The sequence below is a fragment of the Panulirus ornatus genome, chromosome 47 (genome assembly GCF_036320965.1).
Source record: "Panulirus ornatus isolate Po-2019 chromosome 47, ASM3632096v1, whole genome shotgun sequence".
NCBI classification, from domain to species: Eukaryota; Metazoa; Arthropoda; class Malacostraca; order Decapoda; family Palinuridae; genus Panulirus; species Panulirus ornatus.
This window is the reverse complement of record NC_092270.1, coordinates 6,460,140-6,484,929: the sequence shown is the minus strand read 5'-3', so window position 1 is coordinate 6,484,929 and position 24,790 is coordinate 6,460,140. Positions and strand designations below refer to the sequence as shown.

At 37.0% G+C, this 24,790-nt stretch overlaps 1 protein-coding gene across 20 annotated transcripts in view; it reads left to right on the top strand.

The window, feature by feature from the left end:
- Ssdp (Sequence-specific single-stranded DNA-binding protein) overlaps window positions 1-24,790 on the top strand; it is a 326,860-nt gene that overhangs the window by 209,952 nt on the left and 92,118 nt on the right. For 12 of the 20 annotated variants that reach the window (XR_011716166.1, XR_011716165.1, XR_011716159.1 and 9 more), the window contains 2 exons: window positions 2,920-2,968; window positions 23,879-23,983. Coding sequence is in view for 8 of the 20 variants with exons in the window: in XM_071689597.1 (XP_071545698.1) it covers window positions 2,920-2,968; window positions 23,879-23,983 (154 nt within the window). In the remaining 12 variants the exon portion in view is untranslated. The remainder of the gene's footprint in view (window positions 1-2,919; window positions 2,969-23,878; window positions 23,984-24,790) is intronic. The other 8 variants (XR_011716160.1, XM_071689595.1, XM_071689593.1 and 5 more) reach the window with 2 other exon arrangements.

The following is a 24,790-nucleotide window of genomic DNA, read 5'->3' as shown; positions in this document are numbered from 1 at the left end:
AGAGAGTCATTGCAATTGGTGTCATGAAAAGACAAGAGATGGTGAAATCCTTGCACAGGATGAAATGTGGCATGGCATTTGCCGTGGATGGTGCTGCAGTTGAATTTCCTCAGAAAAGAGTTGGCTGTGTTGGTGATTGGTTAGCAAAAATTTTCATTGTGTATGGAATGTTGTGAACTGCCTTAGTATTTATGGAATGCCTATATAGTCCCTTTGTTTAAAGAAAAGATCAAAAGTGAATTTTTGAATTATAGACTTGTAAGTTGTATTGAAGAGTGGTGATTGAGAGGCTGATGGCATGCTCATAACATCAGATTGGGGGAAAATGTTTTGCTTTCTGGAGTGTTAAAGGATGTGTGGATCAGGTGTTTATTTTGAAGGAGTTGTATGTAGCATTTATGGATATGAAGGAAGCAAATGATAGTGTTGATAGAGATGCTCAGTGGAAGGTGCTGCTAGTACATGATTTGAGAGAAAAGATGCTAGAAGCATTGAGGAGTTTTTATCAAGAGAGTAAGGCATGCACATGAGTAGCTAGAGAGGAAAGTGAGTGGTTCAAGGTGAAGGTGGGTCTGCAGCAGTATTGCTGCTTGGTTTGTTTATGGTTCGGATTGTGAATGCGAGGGTCTTAGAGAGAGGGGCAGGTATGAATTTTCCTGGGGTAGTGGTGCCTGGGAAGCAAGCCTTGTTGTTTGCTGATGTTATGGCACTGGTGGCAGATTTAAGTGAAAAATTGCAGAAGTTAGTGTCCAAGTTTGGGAGTTTGTGAAAGTTAGGAGTAAATGTGAATGAAAGCAAGCGTTTTAGATTTAGGAGTGAAAAGAAACAGGTATTTGGAGTGTGAGTTTGAATGGAGGGAACTTGGGGAAGTGGTGTGCTGTAGATACCTGTGAGTGGATATGACAATGAATGGAACCTTGGGAGCTAAAGTTAGCCATAATGTGGGTAAGGGGGCAAAGGTCTTTGATGCATTTAGGAAGTGTGGAAAGAGAGTTAACTTTTTGAAGAGCAAAGATGGATATGGTGGATGGTATATTAATCCTGTCCATGTTGTATTTATACAAGGGGTGGGCCCTTGACAAAAATGTAAAGGTTGGGATGGAAGATGCTTTGAAGTTTTGGGGCCTAAACATGTAGGAAGGTGCAAGGCATACAATGGATAGAATGAAGTGGAGCTTAAACAGGGCATATGAAGTGATTAGGGGAAACCATGGAAAGGTTTGTGGGGCCTGATTGTGGATTGGAGGCTCTGGTTTCATTGTATTATCTATGACAGTTAGAGTGTGAATGTGAGTGAATGAGGCCATTTCTTCATACATCGCAAACGTATAAGAATATTCATGTGAAATATTTTCGGACAATATGTTATGTGGGGTGGTTTGATAAGATGAAGTAATGAAAGTGTAAGAGATACGTGTGGAAATAAAAAGAGTGTGGTTGAGAGAGCAGAAGAGGGTGTGTTGAAATGGATTTGACTTGAGGAGAGAATGAGTGAGGAAAGATTGACAGAAGATATGTGTGTCAGAGATGGAGGGAACAAGGAAAAGTGGGAGACCAAATTGGAGGTGGAAGGATTTAGTGAAAAAGATTTTGAGTGACCAAGGCCTGAACATACTGGAGGGTGAGAGGCGTGCAAGGAATAGAGTGAATTGGAAAAATATGGTATACCAGAGTCGATGTGCCGTCAACGGACTGAACCAGGGATGTGAAATGCCTGGGGCAAATCATGGAAAGGTCTATGGGGCCTGGATGTGGATAGGGAACTGTGGTTTTGTTGCATTACACATGACAACTAGAGACTGAATGTGAACGATGTAGCCTTTTTTGTCTGTTTTCCTGGCGCTGCCTCGCTGAGGCAAAGGTTAGTGCCAGGAATGGATGAAGGCCAGCAAGTATGAATATGTACAGGTGTATATATGTATTTGTCTTTGTATGTGGATGTACATGTGTATATGTTGATGTGTATATGTATGTATATGGGTGTTTATGTATATATATGAGTGGATAGGCCATTCTTCGTCAGTTCCCTGGTGCTACCTCGCTTACGCTAGAAACAGTGACTAAGTATGATATGAATAATATATATGTATGTATGTATGTATGTGTGTGTGTGTGTTTGTGTGCATGTATCTCTGGGGATAGGTGTGAAAGAATACTTCCCACGTATTCCCTGTGTGTTGTGTAAGGCAATTAAAAGGGATGGTAGTGGGTGGCTGGAAATCCTCCCCTCCAGTTTTTATTTTTTCAAAAGAAGGAACAGAGAAGGGGACCAAATGAGGAATTTCCCTTTATCATTTTATTTATTTATTTATTTATGTATTTATTTATTTATTTATTTATTTATTATAACCGCTGTCTCCTGCATTAGCGAGATAGCACAAGGAAACAGACGAGGAAAGGCCCAACCCACCCTCATACACATGTATATGCATAAACCCTTTATTATTATTGTTATAGTTATTATTATTATTGTTATTATTATTATTATTATTGTTATTATTATTATTATGAATGTAACTGATAGTTAATGCATATTAATTACTTTATATTGATATGACATTTGCATCATACCAGGTTCTTTTTACATCATACCAAGTTCTATCATGTGTTCTGCATTTCATCTGAAGCCTGTAATTGGCCATGCTTTGGCTAATAAATGGGACATTATGTATTTTATCATACTATAAAATAATTTTGTCAGTCAGTTATAATTATCAATATATAATTCAACTATTATTTTTTAGATGATTCATGCTTCTATCTTGTGTTTTACAGAGCACTTATATATCTAACATATTTTTCTTTTATGCAAGTCAGTTGAATATTAGTAAACACTGCAGCTGTTTTGATACTATGGCATACACATTCTTCACAGTATTCATGTTAAAGTTAATAATTAATGTGCTTGTATTGCTACAGCCTCCAGGACAGCCAATAATGCCCAACAGTATGGACCCCACACGTCAGGGTGAGTACAGAGAAGATGCTCACTACTTCCTTTAATTTTCTTGTATTGTTGGAACTTAAGATCTCTCATATGTAGCTACCACCTTTACCTGTTAAACCTCTAGTTCATAAAACTCTTGTAATAACATTGAGCTCCCCTTATTCTTTCAATGCATGGTAGTTATATTGCATGTGATAAGTGAATTGTGCATCTTTGATGTGGTTCCTTGTTTTTGTATTTATTGGTGCTTCTACTGCTGCTACCTCAGTCATTTAATCAAAGATAGAATGAGAAATGTACAACCTGTTATTGTACAATAGACACAAAATTCAATTGAGATTCTAATAGCAAGGATGATGTACTGCATAACATGCATTACACTTAACCCTTTCAGTGTTTTTGTTCTCAATCAAGAGAAATATAGTAGGGTGCTATTATTGTCAGTTGAGGCAACATGCATTCCCATTTCAAGTTGAATTCTGAGGAAATTGTGGGCTGTGTTTGCTGGCTGCAGATGGCATTCCAAACAAAGGAAGAGTTATTGGAACTGTTTGGTGGCCTCAGTAACCCAGTAGTGACCATGATGGGTGGTAGTGCACTTTTCTAAGAAAGGGACAAACTATGTTTGTAGTGCCCACCACCATGCCCCCACCATAGGTGCTTAGGACTGGCCAGTCTGGTAAGTATTGTTAGTTTTCCTAAACTAAGAATGCTTAACTTGTAATTGTAGTGTTTTTTATAAAAGTTTTTTATTGGGTTGGTCAATCTAGTGAACAGTTCTTTCTAAATTTGAAAAAAGAAAAAAATATGGATTTGATATTTTTATGCACCTTTTTATTAATAAAAATGAACATAAGGGTAGCGTAAAAAAATCAGAAATGCACTGAAAGGGTTAAAGTTAGCAAAAGGAGGTAGTACTTGTAATTAAGACTAGATTTATGAACTTTGCATATATAGAACTTTTTCATGATATACTGTTTATGCCACACAATGACTTTACCATTCATCTCTCTCAGTTAGTGGAGACAATTGGTGCTTTAGATTTCTTAATCTACTCAGTAGGCACATATAGATTTTTGCTTTGAATAGGGAGGATTACAGATGTTAATCTTTTAATTGCAGTAATCATATGTTCCATAATGTACCTGTAGTTTATAATCATCCACTAGTTGTCTCTGAAAAATTTCTTTGCTCTCTTGTAAAACTTGTGTCTGCTGTATAACTTTGTACATCTTGCTACTGATATCATATTTTAAGATTTTGTTAACCAGTTTTTCATATGTTGTTATCCCCAGAAGGATATAAAGATTATATGTATTATTACTTATGGAGTGTGGTGCAGTCTGGGATATTGTGTTTTTAGACTTAAGAATACAGGAAGTCCTTGATTAAAGTTATTTTGAATAATGCTGTTTTTCAGCCACATCTTTTGTAAGTCACACTCAGTCGTAGATTAACATTGCCCTTGTTTTAAAGCCCTTGTTTTAAAGTTATATTGTTTTTGCTTGTGTTAACATTAACATTGTGGTTGGCCAAAGAGTAGTGCCTTTGAAACTTCAGGGGGAAAAAAAAAAGCCTCAAAGTTAGCAAATATGCTGCTAGAATTGCAGGGTACAGTCAGTTTCAGCAACCATGACAAAGACTGCCACTAAAGACTGTTAAGGATAATGAATTTTGAAAAACTGCAACTGCTGCTTCTACTACTCTCTTGACTAGAAATATGAGTGGACTTTGAACAATCAACAACCATACAGTTACTAAGTACAGTATTTGTCTAGAGGATCAACATCAGCCTCAGGTTTGTGCTTAATTATGGAGAAAGTAGTGAGTTTTTTTTGAGGATCTGAAAAAAGATTCTGGTGTAGGTTCAACATTGGAGCTTTATATTGACACTTATTTTTTACTGTTGCAATGTTATCGTATTTGTAATGCTTATCTTGAAAGTTTTGTTGTTTTGTTTGTCTACAAAATTAGCTTCTGCTGTGTTGACCAAGAAAACAGCCTCAAATTATGATATAACATAGCAGCTGTGGGAAAATCCATTTGGTTGATATCTTGTTGATTACAGTTTTGTTTTCGGGAATATATTGCTGATGTTAATCAAGGACTTTTTGTACTGCCTTACTTAAGCCTGGAGTAATGTTGAGACTTGTGTCTTTCCCCCTTTCACTGCTTTATTCATTTACAGATTCTGTAAGCAGAATAATGTGTATCATTGTTTCAGGGTACAATAATTTTTCCTGAAATTAAATATCAGGGGTATCCTTACACATTTTGCATGAGATTGAATTTTCCCCCCCTGGGGTTTTCGTAGAAATTTAGTATAACTTATTTAATTTGCACAATCCCAGGACCCCTTTTAAGGGGTTCCTGAAGCTTCAGTGCTTTTCTGCAATCAGCAGCAGGGAAGTGTGGATTCTTTGAGTGAGAAGTTCCCTGAAAGGACTGTACTTATTTTGGTCTACAGACAGTGGTACATTCTTCACCAAAGGACACTTTTCACACATAGTGTAGCCCAACCTCAAGCAGGTGGAGTCTGGTAATACCAGTTTAACACATGATTTTTTTTTTTTTATGTATTTTAGATATTGGTTGTATTGTTGACATTCATACATGTTTTGTCTTACACTTTGCTGGTAAAATTTATATTTATTTTATTTATTCATTGTATTTTGTTGCTGTCTCCCGCGTTAGCGAGGTAGTGCAAGGAAACAGATGAAGGAATGGTCCAACCCACCCACATACACATGTATATACATACACGTCCACACACGCACATATATATACTTATACATCTCACCGTATATATATATATATATATATATATATATATATATATATATATATATATATTTTTATATTATTATTATTATTTTGCTTTGTCGCTGTCTCCCGCGTTTGCGAGGTAGCGCAAGAAACAGACGAAAGAAATGGCCCAGCCCACCCCCATACATAGTGTATACACACACACACGTCCACACACGCAAATATACATACCTATACATCTCAATGTACACATATATATACATACACAGACACATACATATATACCCATGCACACAATTCACACTGTCTGCCCCCATTCACTCCCATCGCCACCTCGCCACACATGGAATACCATCCCCCTACCCCCTCATGTGTGCGAGGTAGCACTAGGAAAAGACAACAAAGGCCCCATTCGTTCACACTCAGTCTCTTGCTGCCACGCAATAATGCCCGAAACCACAGCTCCCTTTCCACATCCAGGCCCCACACAACTTTCCATGGTTTACCCCAGATGCTTCACATGCCCTGATTCAATCCACTGACAGCACGTCAACCCCAGTATACCACATCGATATATATATATATATATATATATATATATATATATATATATATGTGTGTGTGGAAGTCGAGAACATTATCTCGGAAAGCAAAAATGGGTATGTTTGAAGGAATAGTGGTTCCAACAATGTTGTATGGTTGCGAGGCGTGGGCTATGGATAGAGTTGTGCGCAGGAGGATGGATGTGCTGGAAATGAGATGTTTGAGGACAATGTGTGGTGTGAGGTGGTTTGATCGAGTAAGTAACGTAAGGGTAAGAGAGATGTGTGGAAATAAAAAGAGCGTGGTTGAGAGAGCAGAAGAGGGTGTTTTGAAATGGTTTGGGCACATGGAGAGAATGAGTGAGGAAAGATTGACCAAGAGGATATATGTGTCGGAGGTGGAGGGAACGAGGAGAAGAGGGAGACCAAATTGGAGGTGGAAAGATGGAGTGAAAAAGATTTTGTGTGATCGGGGCCTGAACATGCAGGAGGGTGAAAGGAGGGCAAGGAATAGAGTGAATTGGAGCGATGTGGTATACAGGGGTTGACGTGCTGTCAGTGGATTGAATCAAGGCATGTGAAGCGTCTGGGGTAAACCATGGAAAGCTGTGTAGGTATGTATATTTGCGTGTGTGGACGTGTGTATGTACATGTGTATGGGGGGGGGGGTTGGGCCATTTCTTTCGTCTGTTTCCTTGCGCTACCTCGCAAACGCGGGAGACAGCGACAAAGTATAAAAAAAAAAAAAAAAAAAAAAATATATATATATATATACGCCACATGAAATGACAGCCCCCTTCCCCTGCATGTGTGCGAGGTAGCGCTAGGAAAAGACAACAAAGGCCACATTCGTTCACACTCAGTCTCTAGCTGTCATGTGTAATGCACCAAAACCACAACTCCCTTTCCACATCCAGGCCCCACAAAACTTTCCATGGTTTACCCCAGACACTTCACATGCCCTGGTTCAATCCATTGACAGCACGTCGACCCCAGTATACCACATCATTCCAGTTCACTCTATTCCTTGCAAACCTTTCACTCTCCTGCATGTTCAGGCCCGATCACTCAAAATCTTTTTCACTCCATCTTTCCACCTCCAATTTGGTCTCCCACTTCTCATTTCCTCCACCTCAGACACATATGACACATATATCCTCTTTGTTAATCTTTCCTCACTCATTCTCTCCATGTGCCCAAACCATTTCAAAACACCCTCTTCTGCTCTCTCAACCACTCTCTTTTTATTTCCACACATCTCTCTTACCCTTACATTACTTACTCGATCAAACCACCTCACACCACACATTGTCCTCAAACATCTCATTTCCAGCACATCCACCCTCCTGCGCACAACTCTATCCATAGCCCACACCTCGCAACCATACAACATTGTTGGAACCACTATTCCTTCAAACATACCCATTTTTGCTTTCCGAGATAATGTTCTTGACTTCCACACATTCTTCAAGGCTCCCAGGATTTTCGCCCCCTCCCCCACCCTATGATTCACTTCCGCTTCCATGGTTCCATCCGCTGCCAGATCCACTCCCAGATATCTAAAACACTTTACTTCCTCCAGTTTTTCTCCATTCAAACTTACCTCCCAATTGACTTGACCCTCAACCCTACTGTACCTAATAACCTTGCTCTTATTCACATTTACTCTTAACTTTCTTCTTTCACACACTTTACCAAACTCAGTCACCAGCTTCTGCAGTTTCTCACATGAATCAGCCACCAGCGCTGTATCATCAGCGAACAACAACTGACTCACTTCCCAAGCTCTCTCATCCACAACAGACTTCATACTTGCCCCTCTTTCCAAAACTCTTGCATTTACCTCCCTAACAACCCCATCCATAAACAAATTAAACAACCATGGAGACATCACAAACTATTCGCCATTTCCCGCATTAGCAAGGTAGCATTAAGAACAGAGGACTGGGCCTCTGAGGGAATATCCCCACCTGGCCCCCTTCTCTGTTCCTTCTTTTGGAAAATTAAAAAAAACGAGGGGAGAATTTCCAGCCCCCTGCTCCCTCCCCTTTTAGTCGCCTTCTACGACAGGCAGGGAATAGGTGGGAAGTATTCTTTCTCCCCCATCCCCAGGGATAATATATATATATATATATATATATATATATATAGATAGATAGGTAGATAGATAGATTGATAACTCCCTGTCTATACATTCCTTTGTATGATGCATAGGCATTATCACGGTGATATTGTCTTGTACCCACCATTTGCCCCAAAAGGCAGGTTCACCTTGCTTGACCCACCGTTTGCCACTGTTCCCAATGCAGTGTCCTGAATCCATTGCTGTAAACTAATAATTCAGCTGAACTCATTCCCCATATTACTTTCAGTAGGACTAGGTGCCTTTGGGCTAATGTTGTTTCTTCTTCATTTTACAGCAGTCACAATACCATTCTCTTTCACTTTTGACTTTTTTCTTGGGTGGGGATTAGACTGTTTATGTTGGGGAACAGTGAGTAGCTATGTTATTTCTATTAAAAATTGTCATATATATAGATTCCTCACCATATTACTTTCAGTAGGACTAGGTGCCTTTGGGCTAATGTTGTTTCTTCTTCATTTTAGAGCAGTCACAATACCATTCTCTTTCACTTTTGACTTTTTTCTTAGGTGGGGGGTTAGACTGTTTATGTTGGGGAACAGTGAGTAGCTATGTTATTTCTATTAAAAATAGTCATATGTATAGATTCCTCACCAACCATGTTGTTTACAAGGGAAACCTTTTCCTTTGCTCTTTCTTCCCTTTCTTCTGTGTGTGTGTGTGTGTGTGTTTTGTATGTTATTATCTTTGTTTACTTGTACTTCGGTGTGTTTTCCCTGTATTTTATATTCTTTAAACCCCATTGTGTGTGGGGTCGTGGCCTTCGTGAATGATGGCAAGCAGACTAGTTATTTCCTGAGAAGAATTCTTAAATGATTGAAAATAATAGAAACAAAATGTCCTAATTGATGTTAGGTTCTTATTTTTGTGGTGAAAATATTGGAACCTGGGGCATTTAATGATCTATGTAATTTCCAGGGGTGAGTTTGATGTTAAATTTTGATTCAGGAAACAAAGGTTTGAGGTCCTGACTGACCATTAAATAACCTTAGTTTGGTTGTGGTTTCTGGTTTGAATATGGTGGAACTTTCAAAGATAACATAACCCAGTTTAGGCTCAGGTGATAGTTTAAGTTGACAACAGTTGATTGATGCAATGACAATTTGTGTAATTCTTGTGTTTTATCCTTATTAGTTAGGATGACCTGACAGTGGAAGGCAAGGCTTAAAAAGTGAACAGACAACGTTTTCTTTCAGGGTTAACAAGCCTGTCACCATGAAGGTATGATATTAGATTGGTAGAATGTATGGTGAGGAAGCACATTCATATGAAACTTCTATTATTTGGTACTTAAAATTGTATATAAAGTGCAGTCAGTCACCTGTACATAATACAGTTAAAGCTCAAAAATCTGAAGTTCAAAACTCCTTTCAGCTCATGAAATTTACATTTTCAGACTGAAAGCATATAACTCATGCAAAATGCTGAAATGTTACAAAAATAGACAAAAATATTTCAGCATGCATTCCCTTTGAACATCATGGTGTTGGAAACACAACAGTTCATGATATCAAGATTTCAAAATTTTGTGTTAACATTGAAACAGGGAAGGACATGGCCAAGCTTAGAGCATTGTACAGAACAGGGTTAGCAGAGCTTGATAAAGAGTGTATGAGTTTGTTAGAAGTGAAGAGGTGTCTATTCCTGGCTTCCCTTTGTGTGAAAAGGCTAGATAGTTTCAGTGTTCAAAATTATGTCAAGTAATTTTCAGGAATCAACACATTACTGGATACCAGGATGTTCATATTTTTTACTTTTAACTGTGTATGCCTTGCTCTCCAGTGCTAGCACATTGCAAAACAAGTAAACACTTGATTATGTACGTAAGAAACTATTTCCTTCTTTATAGGAGGATGAACCTTAAATTTATTCGAAACCCATTTTATAGATATTATTGCATCTACATTTTCTATACTTTTGTCTAGTTTTATATATAAGTTATTGCCAACATTTCATCTTTAATTATCATTCAGATCCTTTGCTTATATATCTTCATTGTTTAAGGAATCTTCTTGTCAGTAGTACATATTTGGCTGAATGTTCATTTTTCTTCCTCTACTTCCCTTTGAGTCTTAGCTTGGTTACCTTTTTAAAAGTGACAGGTCTGTGGCATTATGAAAGACATCAGAAGATAAAAGTATGCTCTGGCCTAATGGCACAGGGACAGAAACAGACGTCACAAAAGATAGGTTTGGTGTTTCAACTTCTTTTGACCTGTAAGCTTTAATGAAATGCTGTGTTTATAATGGGTTTAGTTTGACCATCATACAGGTACTTGCAATATTTTCATTCATAACCTGTGACTTAAGATGCATATTAGGTTTTACCTTTCTTCCCTTTTCATAGATTCAAAGAGTTTTGAGTTGGGAGGAGTACTTGTTAGCGTACAGTTATTCTTTGTGGCCTCAGCATGGTATGTGTGATGTTACATTAGTGTAGTGCCAATTTCTTTTTAAGAGTTTTCATGGGACAGCTGTTCATTTTTTGTTTTATTTTAGGATGAATGAAAGGCCATTTGGAATTTAGTATTTAAGTCACTACAAATACCCCCTCCCCCTTTTTTTTATTTAATGAGACATACATTTCATCTCATATTTTTTGGTTAGATCTGTGGGATAACACACTCAGGAGTCAGCAGCTTTGTTTTCTGAGGTTTAGTATGTAAAATTTTTTCTTGTATTTGAACTATATGTGTTTATGGTTTAGTGACCCATTTGATATTATACTTTGTTTTTAGCCTTCACGCATGAGTCCCATAGTTAGTATGGAGAATCTTGATCATTTTTGTATAAAAACAGGTTATGTTTGTTAAAAATTTTAGTTTTGAGTCATGCGTTTTATTGATTCGGTTAAGGTTGCTACACCTTATCCCTTGGTAATTACTCTATTTTCCTCTGTAAGAATTTATCAAGTTTACAGGTTTACTTGATACCACTTTGGTCTCCTTAATTTTAAAATGTAATGAATATAAATCTTGCTAAGTTTTGCCACTTGAAATGTCTATGCTTATGGTGTCAGTTGGTAGGTTCCACTTCATTATTCCTTGGGAATCCTTCTCCAAGACAATTTGGTTATGAAAAGCAGAGAATGTTTGGCATTACTTTTGCCCTTTGTTTTCGAAATCTAGTTGAACTGTACACCTTGTGTGTGGCTTTCAGGCGTATGCCAATTGACATTTGCTTTTCTAAAAGGATTGTTGCTTCACATACGGTTCTTCTTGAGGACTGCTTATGTCTCTAACAGTCAGTCTTTGGATCATTTCTTGACTTAGTGTTACAAGATGGAAATGTTGATATTCCATGTGTGTTCTCCTGTGAAAATTTCCCCACTTAACAAGGACTGTTGCATTCCCCACTGATCCTTCACATGGTCCTATGGCTTTCCAAACAACATTTCACACACAAACTGTTGCCTCCCATATGGTCATTCACATGAATCAGTGGCTGTTATTGGATTGCCCATTCAGACTAATACCCTTCCTAACAGTCCCACTCATAATGGCTGTTACTCCTCCAGATGTATTTCACATGGACTCTTGGTTTTTAGATGCCTCCCCTCACACAACCCAGTAACTCTTTAAAAGTTTTTTCAAATGGACCTGATCTTGTCATGATTTCCTTTGCATGGACCTTTACCTTTGTCAGTAGTCCTCCACATGGGCATTTGCTTGTCCTTATGGTCACGTATGAAGAACTTTACCCTTCTGTTAGGCTCTCATAGACTATTATCCTTTGCAATAGTCCTTCTCAAGGATTACTGCATGTTCTAAACGATAAACCTTATGGTCACATCTATGGAGCTTTACCCTTTAGTAGGCTGTCATAGATTATTATTTTTCACAACAGTCCTCTCAAGGATTACTTCACGTTCTAAGAATCTTCACTTTCATTTCTGTGTGTCTTGAGTTTTATAGTGTTTCTTCAGCAGATTTTGGTGATTAACAGGTATCTGTTCCTTAACTATTTCTTATGTTTTGTTCAAAAGTACCCTACTATCCTACATTTGGCTATGCTTTTATTTCCCTTACCTGCTGATTGAATCATGTAAGGAAGAAAATGAGTTCTGAGCTTGTGAAAAGCATTCTTCATGCTGGGGAGGCTGGTCAGCAAACCTTCCCTTCTTCACTGTGTTTTGTGGTTACTTACTCATGATTTGGCAGTTAGTATAATAGTAAATATTGGGTTATGTAAGTCGAATCTGACACTAGGAACAGTTGGTAGGTACACCACAAGTTATTGGGAATTGACTGATTATTGTTCCAGAGGGAGCAGAGTTCTCTCATTTCTCACGTTTACTGTCTTTCCCATTACCTGACATAACTAACAACATAATTGAATTACAAAATTAGAATTCTGCAAAACTATAATGATTAAATCCCATAGAGTATGGCACCTGCATTTGACAGCAATTATTTTTCATCATTTGATTTTAGCATCATGCTGACTGCAAGTGTTAATCTCATGTATGTTTGAACGTACATGTTCGGCATAGAGACTGTTGTATATATGCAAGAAGGGAGGGTTCAAAGAGAAAGTTAGTGATTGAGGTAGCATGTTTGTTCCTGTGTTAGTTATTGGTGGGATATCCAAACAGAATGTGCAGTTATATGAATAGATCTTTAAAGACTGATTATATTGATTATATGCAGAATCTAAATTTGAAGTATGATTTACTTTGGGGAGGATGAAAATGATTTGTAAAGAGAATTATTAGACCATTCACCGTATCATAGCAGGGATGTTGTTGTATAATAAGGGAATACCACAGGTGAAACCAAATACACCAGTGTCATTATGTTTGTTTTTAAAATGAGGTATATCAACTTAAAACGGTTTCAGAAAATTATTTTCTTGTATTTAATTCCATTTTCATTTGAAAATATAATTTTACTTTCTGAAATGAAATTTATTAATAGATACACATGTCATACACATTTGAAATATTGGAGAGATGGGCTCAAACCTGCATTCATAAATAACTTTCTGTTGAAGTGAGGGACAAATTCTGCAAAATAATACACTGAAAAGTAAGCTTGCTGTAAGTTTGTTAACAGACACTACAGTACACTTAGTACAAGAAATCTAAGCTTTATCATTCTGTAGGTAACATACATCAGAAGCATTCCCAGAATACACTTGAGGAGGTTCAATAATTTCCCCCTTAGTTTACCTAACTTTTGTAAATGTTAGATGTTGTTGTTTTAGGATGGAAAAAAAATGTGATGAATCAGGTTTTCATTTGGCAAGCCTAGCCATGTACCAATAGTGGTGTTGGTAGCAAGCCTTTGAAACCAACAGGAAGATTATTAAAGATACTCTATGAAGTGCTTGTAAGTAAGAAGGGATAAAGTCTCTGTTAGTAAGGAAACAGGAACCATACTTTTGTGTTAGTGATTGTATCATAGTTGGTTTTGAATGTTACCTTTTGCCATATGTTCACCCTTGATTAGGGTTTCTGTTTAAGCCATCAATCAGCCTAAACAAAATTAGTACGACTAACACGATTGTATGCATTTGTTTGTTGTTTAATTACATTTTCATGCCTTTTCTCCTGCAATTGGACAGTTGCAGATCACATAGTCACTTACCATCTCACTTTCCCACCAAACATTATGTGTAGTCTGTTTTGGGATAGGTACAATTTGAAGGTTGGGCATCTACGACCATGTTTACTGTATCAGACTTTGTTATTTGTATACAGTGCAGCTATGACTCCCTGTAGTTTGTAACTCAGGTGTCTTACTGTATATTATTGCTTGTGCTGTATTAAACCACATTCATATTCTTTAGCAGTACTTATGTAGTTGCATGGCATTTTGTGTGTAGTTTATTATGGTTGGTAATTATTTATTTAGAGTGATTTGTGCAGTCTTACCTGTCTTTTTTCCAAGCCTGTAACTTTTATTGTTTGTTACTGAACTTTGTATTTTTCCTCTTAGTAGCACAACAACTCTAGCACTTCCTATCAAGCTTCGCTGTTGCTTGTTATTAGTATCTTCCACTATTGGTATCAGCCCTATATTTTCTTGTATATCTTTATTTCTAGATACTCATCCTCTTGAAAGTAACTCCCTCTCCCCTCTGCAATTTATGTCCTTCCAAAAGCTTATAATCTCTCAACCCTTCAGGTAATCTTGCAGCCTTATCTCAAGTTATGATCAGTGTTTGCATTAACAGTGCTTGAATATCTTGAATGTAATTTCCTGTGGCTGATTCTGTTTCATCATGCATGAAGCACACATATCAACAAAATTATGTAAACGATTTCTCTACTGTTTGTTGAATCTGAAATGTATTTCAACCAAGAATTCCTCCTAAGTAGGCTGAGTTTTGTATATACTAATTGCTGCAAATTATCAGCAAAAACATGAAAGCCATACCTTCTTTTCTCTATCATAGAGTTTTTCTTTATATTCTTATTTGTGCATTAGTGAGATGATAGCAGGAAGAAAAGAACATTGGCCTCATTTGCAAATATTTCACTCTTTAGCTGTCATGTTTTTATGTACTGAAACCAGAGCCTGCGTATTATTGATAATAGTTCAGCATTTAACACCTAATTGTACTTTCCTGCTCCAGGATCCTCTTTTATGGAGCTCCCACAGTGCTCAGTTACCAGCCAAGTTCATTTGGGGGGACCACAGGTCAAGCAGTGTGGTGATGTGTGTATGTACTTATGTGTTGAGTGTGGGACAGTTGAGAATATTTAATGTCTTCAGGATAGGGAATCCTTTGAGACATTCCATGCATGTAAAGTAATAAACTTTTACTTTTGTTGGTAATCTCAAATCCAGAGAAAAATTGTAGGTAATTTAGAAGGGGGAAAAAAATTTAACCATTGCATATACCTAGCTGATAGAATTTGCAGAAGCAAGAAGGGATTTAAAAAGAACTTTCCCGAAGAGATCTTCTGCTGATGCATGAAACGCTTGTTCGTAATGGAAGCTCGGCAGTCACAACCTCCTCCTCCTCCTCCTCCTCCTCCTCCTCCTCCTCCTCTAGTAAAGGAAAAGGACTAAAGACATTGCCCACAGACACTCTTAAACCTTCCTTCCCTTATAGTGTTGCCATATGTATTTCTTCTGATGCCTTCTCAGTGGGACATCATTTTGATGCCCTCTTAAGGGGCATCATTTACGGGTCTTCTATGGGAGAAGGCAACACTTAGATGCTTCTTCTGGTGGGAACCCTTTGGTTGCATCTTTTTTGGAGCATCTTTGGTCACTTCTAGGCAGAATTCTTTGGTATGCTTTTGAAGGAGTACTCATCAAATACTTCCAAGAGCAAAAAATCAATGAAGCATAGATATTTTAACTCAAACCCAGCTGGATTTGTGTTGAGTGGTGGGAATGAGTCCTGGGATGATGACAAGGGAGATCCATCCCTTTCATCTGCTGTATTATTTAAGCTTGATTCTAAACAGTGCAGTCATCATCAGGCAAGCCCAAAAGCTTGAGGAGAGGAACTTCTCTGAGTAAGGAGCTTTGAATTTGTTTTAGATATTGGTTTATAGTATAAAATATTCTGTAATGGAATCGTAGAGGAATACATGCCCATTTGGAAGATCTTCTGAGTTTTGCTGAATGAGACCTCCCCTAAACCCATTTGCTTTCTTGAAACCAAGCTAGGCCATTAGATCTTAACTCAGAAATCACTTATAGTATAGTTTCTTTCAAGACTACTTAACAAGTGACAGCATTACAAACACTTGAAATCAGAAATTATTGTTTGTTCCTTATGTCTCCCTTCCAATGGAGAACCTTTGGAAGCTGGGATTGAAGATGTAATAAATGAGCTTCCTCAGCCTGGTGATTTCAGTGTGCCTAGCCTTTTATGGGACAGAGAATGCAGTAAAAGAGATGCAAGAGGGAGATTGATTGACAACTTTTTATCAGCCTTTGACATCAGTATTTTGAATGATAGTAACCTTACTAACCATAATGTACACCTTGGAATACTTTCCAGTACTAGAATAAGAGAATTGACTTACAGGGAGATGTTAGAGGCTTTAGATTTGCCCATCTTGGAAGAGAGAAGAATGAGGAGTGACGTGATCACAACCTTCAAGTTTTTAAAACAGATCCATGACTTAGACACTGAACAGTTTTTCAAGAGTTATAGGGTAAAAGAAACCAGAGGACATAACATGAAATTAAGCAAGATACTTGTTAAAATAAGATGTAAAGAAGTACACTTATAGTATAAGAGTGGTGAATAAATTAGGTGAGTCTACAGCTCATAAGGTATTAATGTACATGTAAGAGGGGAGTAGACTGTGGTTTGGCATTGTGATATATGCATAAGTAGTAGTTTAGTGTAGGAGATTCACATGATACTAAAGAAGGGGAAAGGAGGAAAAGTCATAAAAAATCAATAAAGATCTATTGAATCTTTTTTTAGCTGTATTAGTGGCTGTTCAGTTAGAGAAAGGGACTAAATATACATACAGAATCAATTGATTAGGGCATTCCGTTGCCCATACCATCTCATGAAAAAAAAGACCCTATACAGTGAACATTTTTTTGAAATATGGAGGAACAGAACATCCATAGGATATAACATGAAATTTATCAAGAAATTGGATAGAAAGCTGTAAAAAAGTACATTTTAAGTATAGGATTTATGGGTAAATGGAGTAATCTGAATGATGATGTAGTAAATGGGGACAGCATACAAAAATTTTGAAGTTTTATAATAGTTGTGAAGGTTTGAGAGATGGGGACCCGCAAATGGAAAACATCTAACATTGGGTCAGAACTTCAGTATACGTTTCAGGTTTGGTCACCAAACATGTATAAGCTCAAAGAACTACTGTAAAAGGCCAAGAGGAGTAGAACAAAGATTGTATTTGAATTAAGAGAGCTGAGTTACAGGAAAAGCTAGATACCTTAGATTTGCAAGCATATGAGTGGATAAAGTGAGGGGGAGCTTATCTCAACCTAAGTTTTAAGCCAGCTTGATTGTGAAGATACAAAATGATTCTTTGAAAGGTACAGGATTTGAACAAACAGAGACCATAGTATGAATTAAGCAAAAAGATTCTTAGAAAATATGTTGATAAGTACTTCGATAGTATAAGAGTAGTGGATGAATAAGCTGAGTGATGACATCTCATTAATGCCATAAACATGTATTTGTATACCCTATCCTGAGACAGGTACCCATTTATTGACCAGCCACAATTGGATGATGAAAACCTGGGTGTAATATGGACTTACTTTTGCAACGAGGATTTGAATATGATTTACAAATTGATAATTTCACACACAAACTAGACAAACTCCAAAGTAGGTCTGATAAATTGTTGATGAAATTCATCCCAAGTGAATAATGATCCCAAGTGAAAAATAATGAGGATAGTACGCAGCAAAAGATGTTGAGTTAGAAATGATTTAGAAGGAAATTGTCACCAGAGACATTAAGAATAGGCATAATCCCAACCAATCCCATAGTCCCATACCAGGATAATATTGGTGAAGACAACATAGTCCCATACCAGGATAATATTAGTGGAGACACTCTGTTTACTGATAAATATTAGAACAGCATTCAAGTAAGTGGATATGAAAATATTCAAATATTCAGCAAGCTCTTCACATCCTACTTTCAGCCAGATGCTTCTCAAGTTGGGTATTCATATTGAAAGAAGCTCAAAGAACCAATTGAGAATGTCCAGAAGAGGGCAAAAAACATGTTACTGGAATTAAAAGAATTGAATTATTGCAAAGGTTAAGGCCTTAGATTTCTCCACTGTATAAGTAAAAAGGGTAAGGGATGACCTGATCACAACATTTAAGTTTTATTCCATTATATGTGACATATACCATTTATCAACACATGAACAACTGTGAGATTCATCATCTGAGACAGTTTCTGTGCCACTGTTTTACATTTCACACCAAGCGAAGCATTCATAAATTTGAAACACTCCACCACAACTAAACAGAGGTATATAAAAGAATTATTTTTTCCACTTTTCATACTCTCTGCATGCATTTCTTTAACTATTCAGGTATATGATATTTTCAAGAATTTTATTTGCATGCCATAATTCAGCAACATGATTTTTTTCCCCCCAAGTTTTCTGGGAGCCACAGGTTAAGGGTTGAACCTGGTTGCTGATATCATCAATGAACAAATCTTGCAAACGATATAAGATATAGCAACCAGAGGTTATAACCTGCAATTAACCAAGAAACTTGTTCAAAAATATGTAAAGCTGTAATTTTGTAGTAGAAGAGCAGTGAATGAATGGAACAAACTGAGTAATGAAATAGGTAATGTTGACTAAAGTGTAAAAGTTGTATGATAGTTCAAGAGATTAGGTCCTGTGAGCATAAAGCTTCTTCCTGTATGTTACAAATTGGTAATTATACACACTCACATAGGAATATAGACATGGTACATATATACAAGGTTTGGAGAAGAGGCAATGTGAGTGTTAAACTTTCTCTCTGTAATACACAAATAATTATCATGGACAGTACTCCCAGATTTTTCAAGATGTTTCAGGGTCTACAGCTCATGATGCCTATATCATACAAATGGTGGGGGTTGGGGTGTGTAGAGTGTAAAGGGTGCCAAAGTGATATATGCATTGGATATTAAGTTTGAGTGTGCCAAGTTTTGGGAGTTTAACTCCTTTTGCTGCAGAAATACACTTACCATGCAGTGAAAGTAGCCCTCAATATGATTATCATCTACCAAGAAACAAGCAGTAACAGTCTGTGTATGAGAAAGATTTACTAGGCAGCAATGTCCATGCTGTCACCAGAGTTCCCCCTTGGGAGATTAGTTAATGAGATCAACTGTCTGCTAGCAAATATTAGATTAGTATTCAGGTTCGTGGATAAAGAATTATTCAGCAAAATGTTTGCATCATATATAAGGATGGAAGTAGAATATGCTTCTCAAGTTTGGCTATTGCACTTTAAGAAGGATGAAGATATACTAGATAAGGTTTAGAGGAGAGGAACAAAGATGGTACCAGAAATAAGAGAACTTAGTCACAAGGAAAGAGTAGAGGCTTGAGATTTACCCACCTTGGTAGAGAGAAGAGGGAAGGGTGATCTAATCATAAACTCAAGTTTTTGAAATGGATTGATAGGTGCAGTGAACAGTTCATTGAGTGATGTATGGATGAAACAGCCAGAGAACAACATGAAATTAAGCAAGGAAATTTATAGAAATTATGCGAGAAGTACTTTCATTGTAGAAGGATGGTGGATGAATGAAAGTGACTGAAAACATGGTTAATGCAGACAATATGCAAATATGTAAAAAGTTAAATGATGGATATTGTTCATGAGAGGGGGGCTTCATGAAGGTTAAACTCCTCTCCTTATGGTACAAATAGGTAATCACACACACACACACACACACACTCACTTGAAATGCTGAAACTGAGGTACCCAGGGCACTGAGTGAAGCTTTAGATAGAATGATGTATACTATTAGAGCAGTCATCAAAATTTATTGGCCAATAAAGGAAATGTTTAGAAAAGTGCAGGGCATACAGGGTCATTGCTCATTAGCAGAAAGGGACATTGTAGTAAAAACAAAATGCACAGAAATTGAAGAATTAAAGTTGTTGGACTTTAAAGTGGTCATCTCCTCATTTACAAGGATAGGTTAATCAGGAGCTTGTTAGAGAAACATTTAATTCTGTTTAGGCTGGAGGAACAAGGTCCATCAGATAAGGAGGAGAGGGGGAAGAAAGAAAAATGCTCATTAAAGAGTTTCTAGAAGCAGCAGAATGCAATTTTTGAGGCCTCAGAATTGTTATTATTATCTAGTAGTGAGATAGAATTCGGAGTTGATATCATCCCAATCCTGTCACTAGAGTCCCCATTAAGAGAATACTGAGGGAGACAAACTGTCTGCTGGCTTATGTTAGAGTAGCTTTCAAGTATGTGGATAAGAAAATATTTAGCCAGCTATTCATATTCTACATTCTAGAATGTGCTCCTCAAGTGTGGTCACCACTCCTAAAGAAGTACAAACAGCTCATAACGAAGGGCCAGAGTAGGGCAACAAAGATGGTACCAGAATTAAGTGAGCTTAGTTATAAAGAAGAGCTGAAGGCCTTAAATTTATCCACCTTGGAAGAGAAAAGAGTGAGGGGTGACCTGAATACAACATTGAAGTTTTTGAAGGATAACAATGATGTGGCCAGTGATCAGTTTTTCAAGATGTAGGGATAGAGCAATCAGAGGACATAACATGAAATTAAAAAAATGGAACTTGTTTTAATTAAAAAGATATAAAGAAATACGTTTATGATATGAGTGTGTTGGATGAATGGAACAGAATGACTGAGAACACAGTTAATGCCGATAGCATACATAGATTTAATAGGCTGTATGATAGGAATGTTGAAGAGATGGGACCATATTAGTGTAAAACTCCCTCCCAGTACTGTACAAATAATACAAATAGCTCCAGTTCACTGCATCCCATGCCCACCTTACATCTTCCTGCATGGTAAGGCCTTGAGCATTTGAAACCTTTTACACTCCACCCTTCCATCTTTAGTTTGGTCTCCCCATTCTTGTTCCCCCCATGTCTGACTCATATACCCTCTTTGTCAACGTCTCTTCATTCATTTACTTCATATGTAAAAATCTCTTCAGCACACCCTCTTCAGCTTTGACAACCATACTCTTCTTATTACTCTCCTCTCTCTTACTCAGTCATTTCTTACTCGATTGACCATCTTCGCACCACATATTGTTCTCAGCCATTTCGTTTTTACATTTTCACCCTCTTCTGTAAAGTTCTCATCCATAGCCTATTACTTGCATCCTAACAAGACCATCATGATGACTTACTTTCAAACTTACCTATCTTCACCCACCCATATAACAACCTCTCTTGCCAAATGTTCCTCATTGCTCCTTCACCTACTTTGTGACTCACTTCAGCTCCCATGGTTCCATTCCTTGCCATGTCCAATCCCAAGTATGTAAAGCACTTCACTTCCTCCAGGTTTTCTCCATTCAAACTCACATCCCAACTAATCTTTCTCTCTCCAGTGTTAAGCCTAATAACATTGCTTTTATTCTTATGTATTCTAAACTTTCTTTCACACCATGGCAAAATCAATCGCAGTTGGTTCCCCTCAAAAACACTTAAATCACTCAGTGGAGTACCCCAAGGAGCAGTTCTTTCTCCAGTCCTCCTGAATCTCTTTCCACATGATCTTATCTCTTGCACACTACAATATGAAGGTCCTTTCTTATGAAGACTACTTCACAGTCACATTGCAACTTCATGACACTTCAGTAGCAGCACCAAACATGCAGCACTACATTACAAGGTTGGAACAGTGACAAACTTAGAATGTAATTTCTGCATTTCTGCAGAAGTCTTCAGTCACCCTTTTAACCCCCAAGCAGACACAAACACTGCTTACACCCTCCTATCACCTTGAATAGATAATCACTTCCAGTGTATAAAGCACTAACTATTTTAGGCATCACACATGACAAACACCTATATATGTATATATATATATATATATATATATATATATATATATATATATATATATATGAGTGTGAACGAATGTGGCCTTTGTTGTCTTTTCCTGGTGCTACCTTGCACGCTCGCGGGGGGAGGGTGGTGTCATTTCATGTGTGGCGGGGTGGCAAACAGGAATGAATAAAGGCAGCAAGTATGAATTATGTACATGTTTATATATGTATATGTCTGTGTATGTATGTATATGTATACGTTGAAATGTATAGGTATGTATATGTGCGTGTGTGCGACGTATATGTGGGTGGGTTGGGCCATTCTTTCGCCTGTTTCCTTGTTCTGGGAGACAGCAACAAAGTATAATAGATAAATAAATGACATATATATATATATATATATATATATATATATATATATATATATATATATATATATATATATATATATTGATTGATTGATTGATTGAATGATTTATTTTTTTATATTAACTTTAGGAATAATTTCTAAGAAAGACATATGAGCCTGTGATAGAAAAGATATGAAGAAAAACTGTTAATTTGATATAGTAGTGGATGAATTGAGTAAGATAAACAAATTTAAATGATCTTGTTATTAAAAGATGTTCTATGAAAGTTAAGAGGCTTTAAAAGATCATAATTGATTAGTGTAGAATTTCCTTCCCAAAGTGTTCAATTCAGTAATTACAGTATACATATGTGCATTTGTACAGGCATATTAGTTTTTAGGAGTATACATTATGATTTCATAAAATGTGTAAGTGTGTACCTCAAGAAAGACATGCAGTGATGTTGATGATTCTTTTAAGATCAAGGTGACTTTTGATGAAAGTAAGTTGTTAGAAATCTTAATATGCCATTTGTGTTGGTTAACTAGGGCTTTGTAATTAGTGTAAGCAGCAACTACGGTAAAGCAGACAGACCTAATATGAATGCCTGTAGTAGGATTTCTTGGTTGCCAGATCATTCACAGTATCATGAACCTGGCCATTTTGTTTTCTGATGTCCTCATTTGGTTCTGACAAGTAGTCAAGAAGGTGGTGAGGGGGGGCTGCTGTGTGCTTATATACCTGGAATATGTAATTCAGTGTTCTCTGTAGACTAAGGATGTGGCTGTAGAAACTTCATAGTCTGGTTTTATTTTATCTGTCTGAATGGAATTTTGGATATGTTCAAGCCGTTGAAATGAGTTTTAAGGAAACTGGTTAGTCAAGTTGTTTTCTGAAACATTTGTGAGAAAGGCTCTGCATATTATGATGCTTTGCACACTGGTTGTATGTGTGGTGGTGATGGCAGCCTGAAGAGTTTAGGGTATCATAGGGTATCATCACATTGAGTAGTAACATCATCTGATCACCTGCTTATGTCAAGTATTGACTCAATAGGATAAGAGTAGCATCAGCAATGGCTTAGCTCAACGACCCTAAGGAAAAACCTTGTTCTTAAGTTGTATATATATATATATATATATATATATATATATATATATATATATATATATATACTGCTGTTTAGACTTAAAGGTTAGGACCAGTTTGTATCAAACTAAATCTCAGCAGTTGGTGGTTCCTTGGTTTCATGAGCATGTTCAGTCATAATTCATTTCTCATTTATTGATGAATAGCCCAGGGTTGACAAGGGACAAAATTCTAATTGTTACTTGAAATTTTTGAAGCAGTGAATTGGTTATAAGTACCTAAAACAAGTTCAGGTTTCACTTCATATGCATGCGTTTGTACCTCCCTTCAAAATTTGCCCAGTGTGTCCGTATTCATATAGTTTTCCATAACAAATCTCATTTAAATGATATAATAGTGTGTCAAAGTCACTCATACATACCATGAGATTCTTAAACTTGAAATCACATTTCTCTCAGCATTATATAAATCAACCCTAAAACTTCCATATCAAAGTTTTTGAAATAAGCTTTGAGTTCTTTGTCAAACTTTGCATTAATGAACCATTTCTTCCTCTCTTCCATTCAGGAGATGGAGACTTTGTTGGTTGGCAAGGTAGGAACTCGCCTGGCAAGTTCCCTCTCCACCAATCAGTTCTTGGATTGATCCATCTCCATCAGTCAGAGCTCAGGAGTGAGCCATTTCCACCATTCAGAGCTCAAGATTGATCCATAGCCAATCAGAGAGAGCTTAGGAGTGAATCATTTCCACCATTGAGAGCTCAGGATTGATCCACTTCTTCCAATCAGAGCTCAGGATTCTTCTTCACCAATCAGAAGATTAAACCAGTCTTTTAGTACCCCGGGTTAATCTACACTGCCTGTTAGAGCTCCGGATCAACCCTTAACTATATCAAGTCAAAACAGTAACTTAATTAATATGACAGTGAGCTCTGATTTTAAATGTCAGACATTGTGAACCCATTATTGTTGTGCTTGCTTTGTGGATACATTCAAAATGGACATTAACACAACAATTCAGAGCTCTAGCCGTACAAATTTTGTGGTACTCCTGTGTTCTATGTTTGTTTTGAGTCCCATCAGCCCTATGGCATCATGGTATCATCATCATCACTTCACTGGCCATCCTGTCACAAGCTTAATGTCAATCTACCCAACAGGTTCTTCAGTTTAATTGACTATTACAGATATATTTATTTGACATGTGGAAGCGTGATAGACCTTTGATATACAGTATTGCAAATATGAGTATGCTGTTGGCTGTACTTTAATGATCCTACTTCACTTAGTTTTCGGATAGCTCATGAAGTATTAAGATTTTAATGGGACTTTTTAATTCTTCCGAGTGCGTGTACAGAGATGATTTTATGGCATATCATTGAAACTTTAAGATGATTACAATTATCTATAGTTAATTCAATAGTAAGATGCTGCATATACAAAAGTAAGGCTTGTGAAGAATAAGTTTCACAGAAAATGT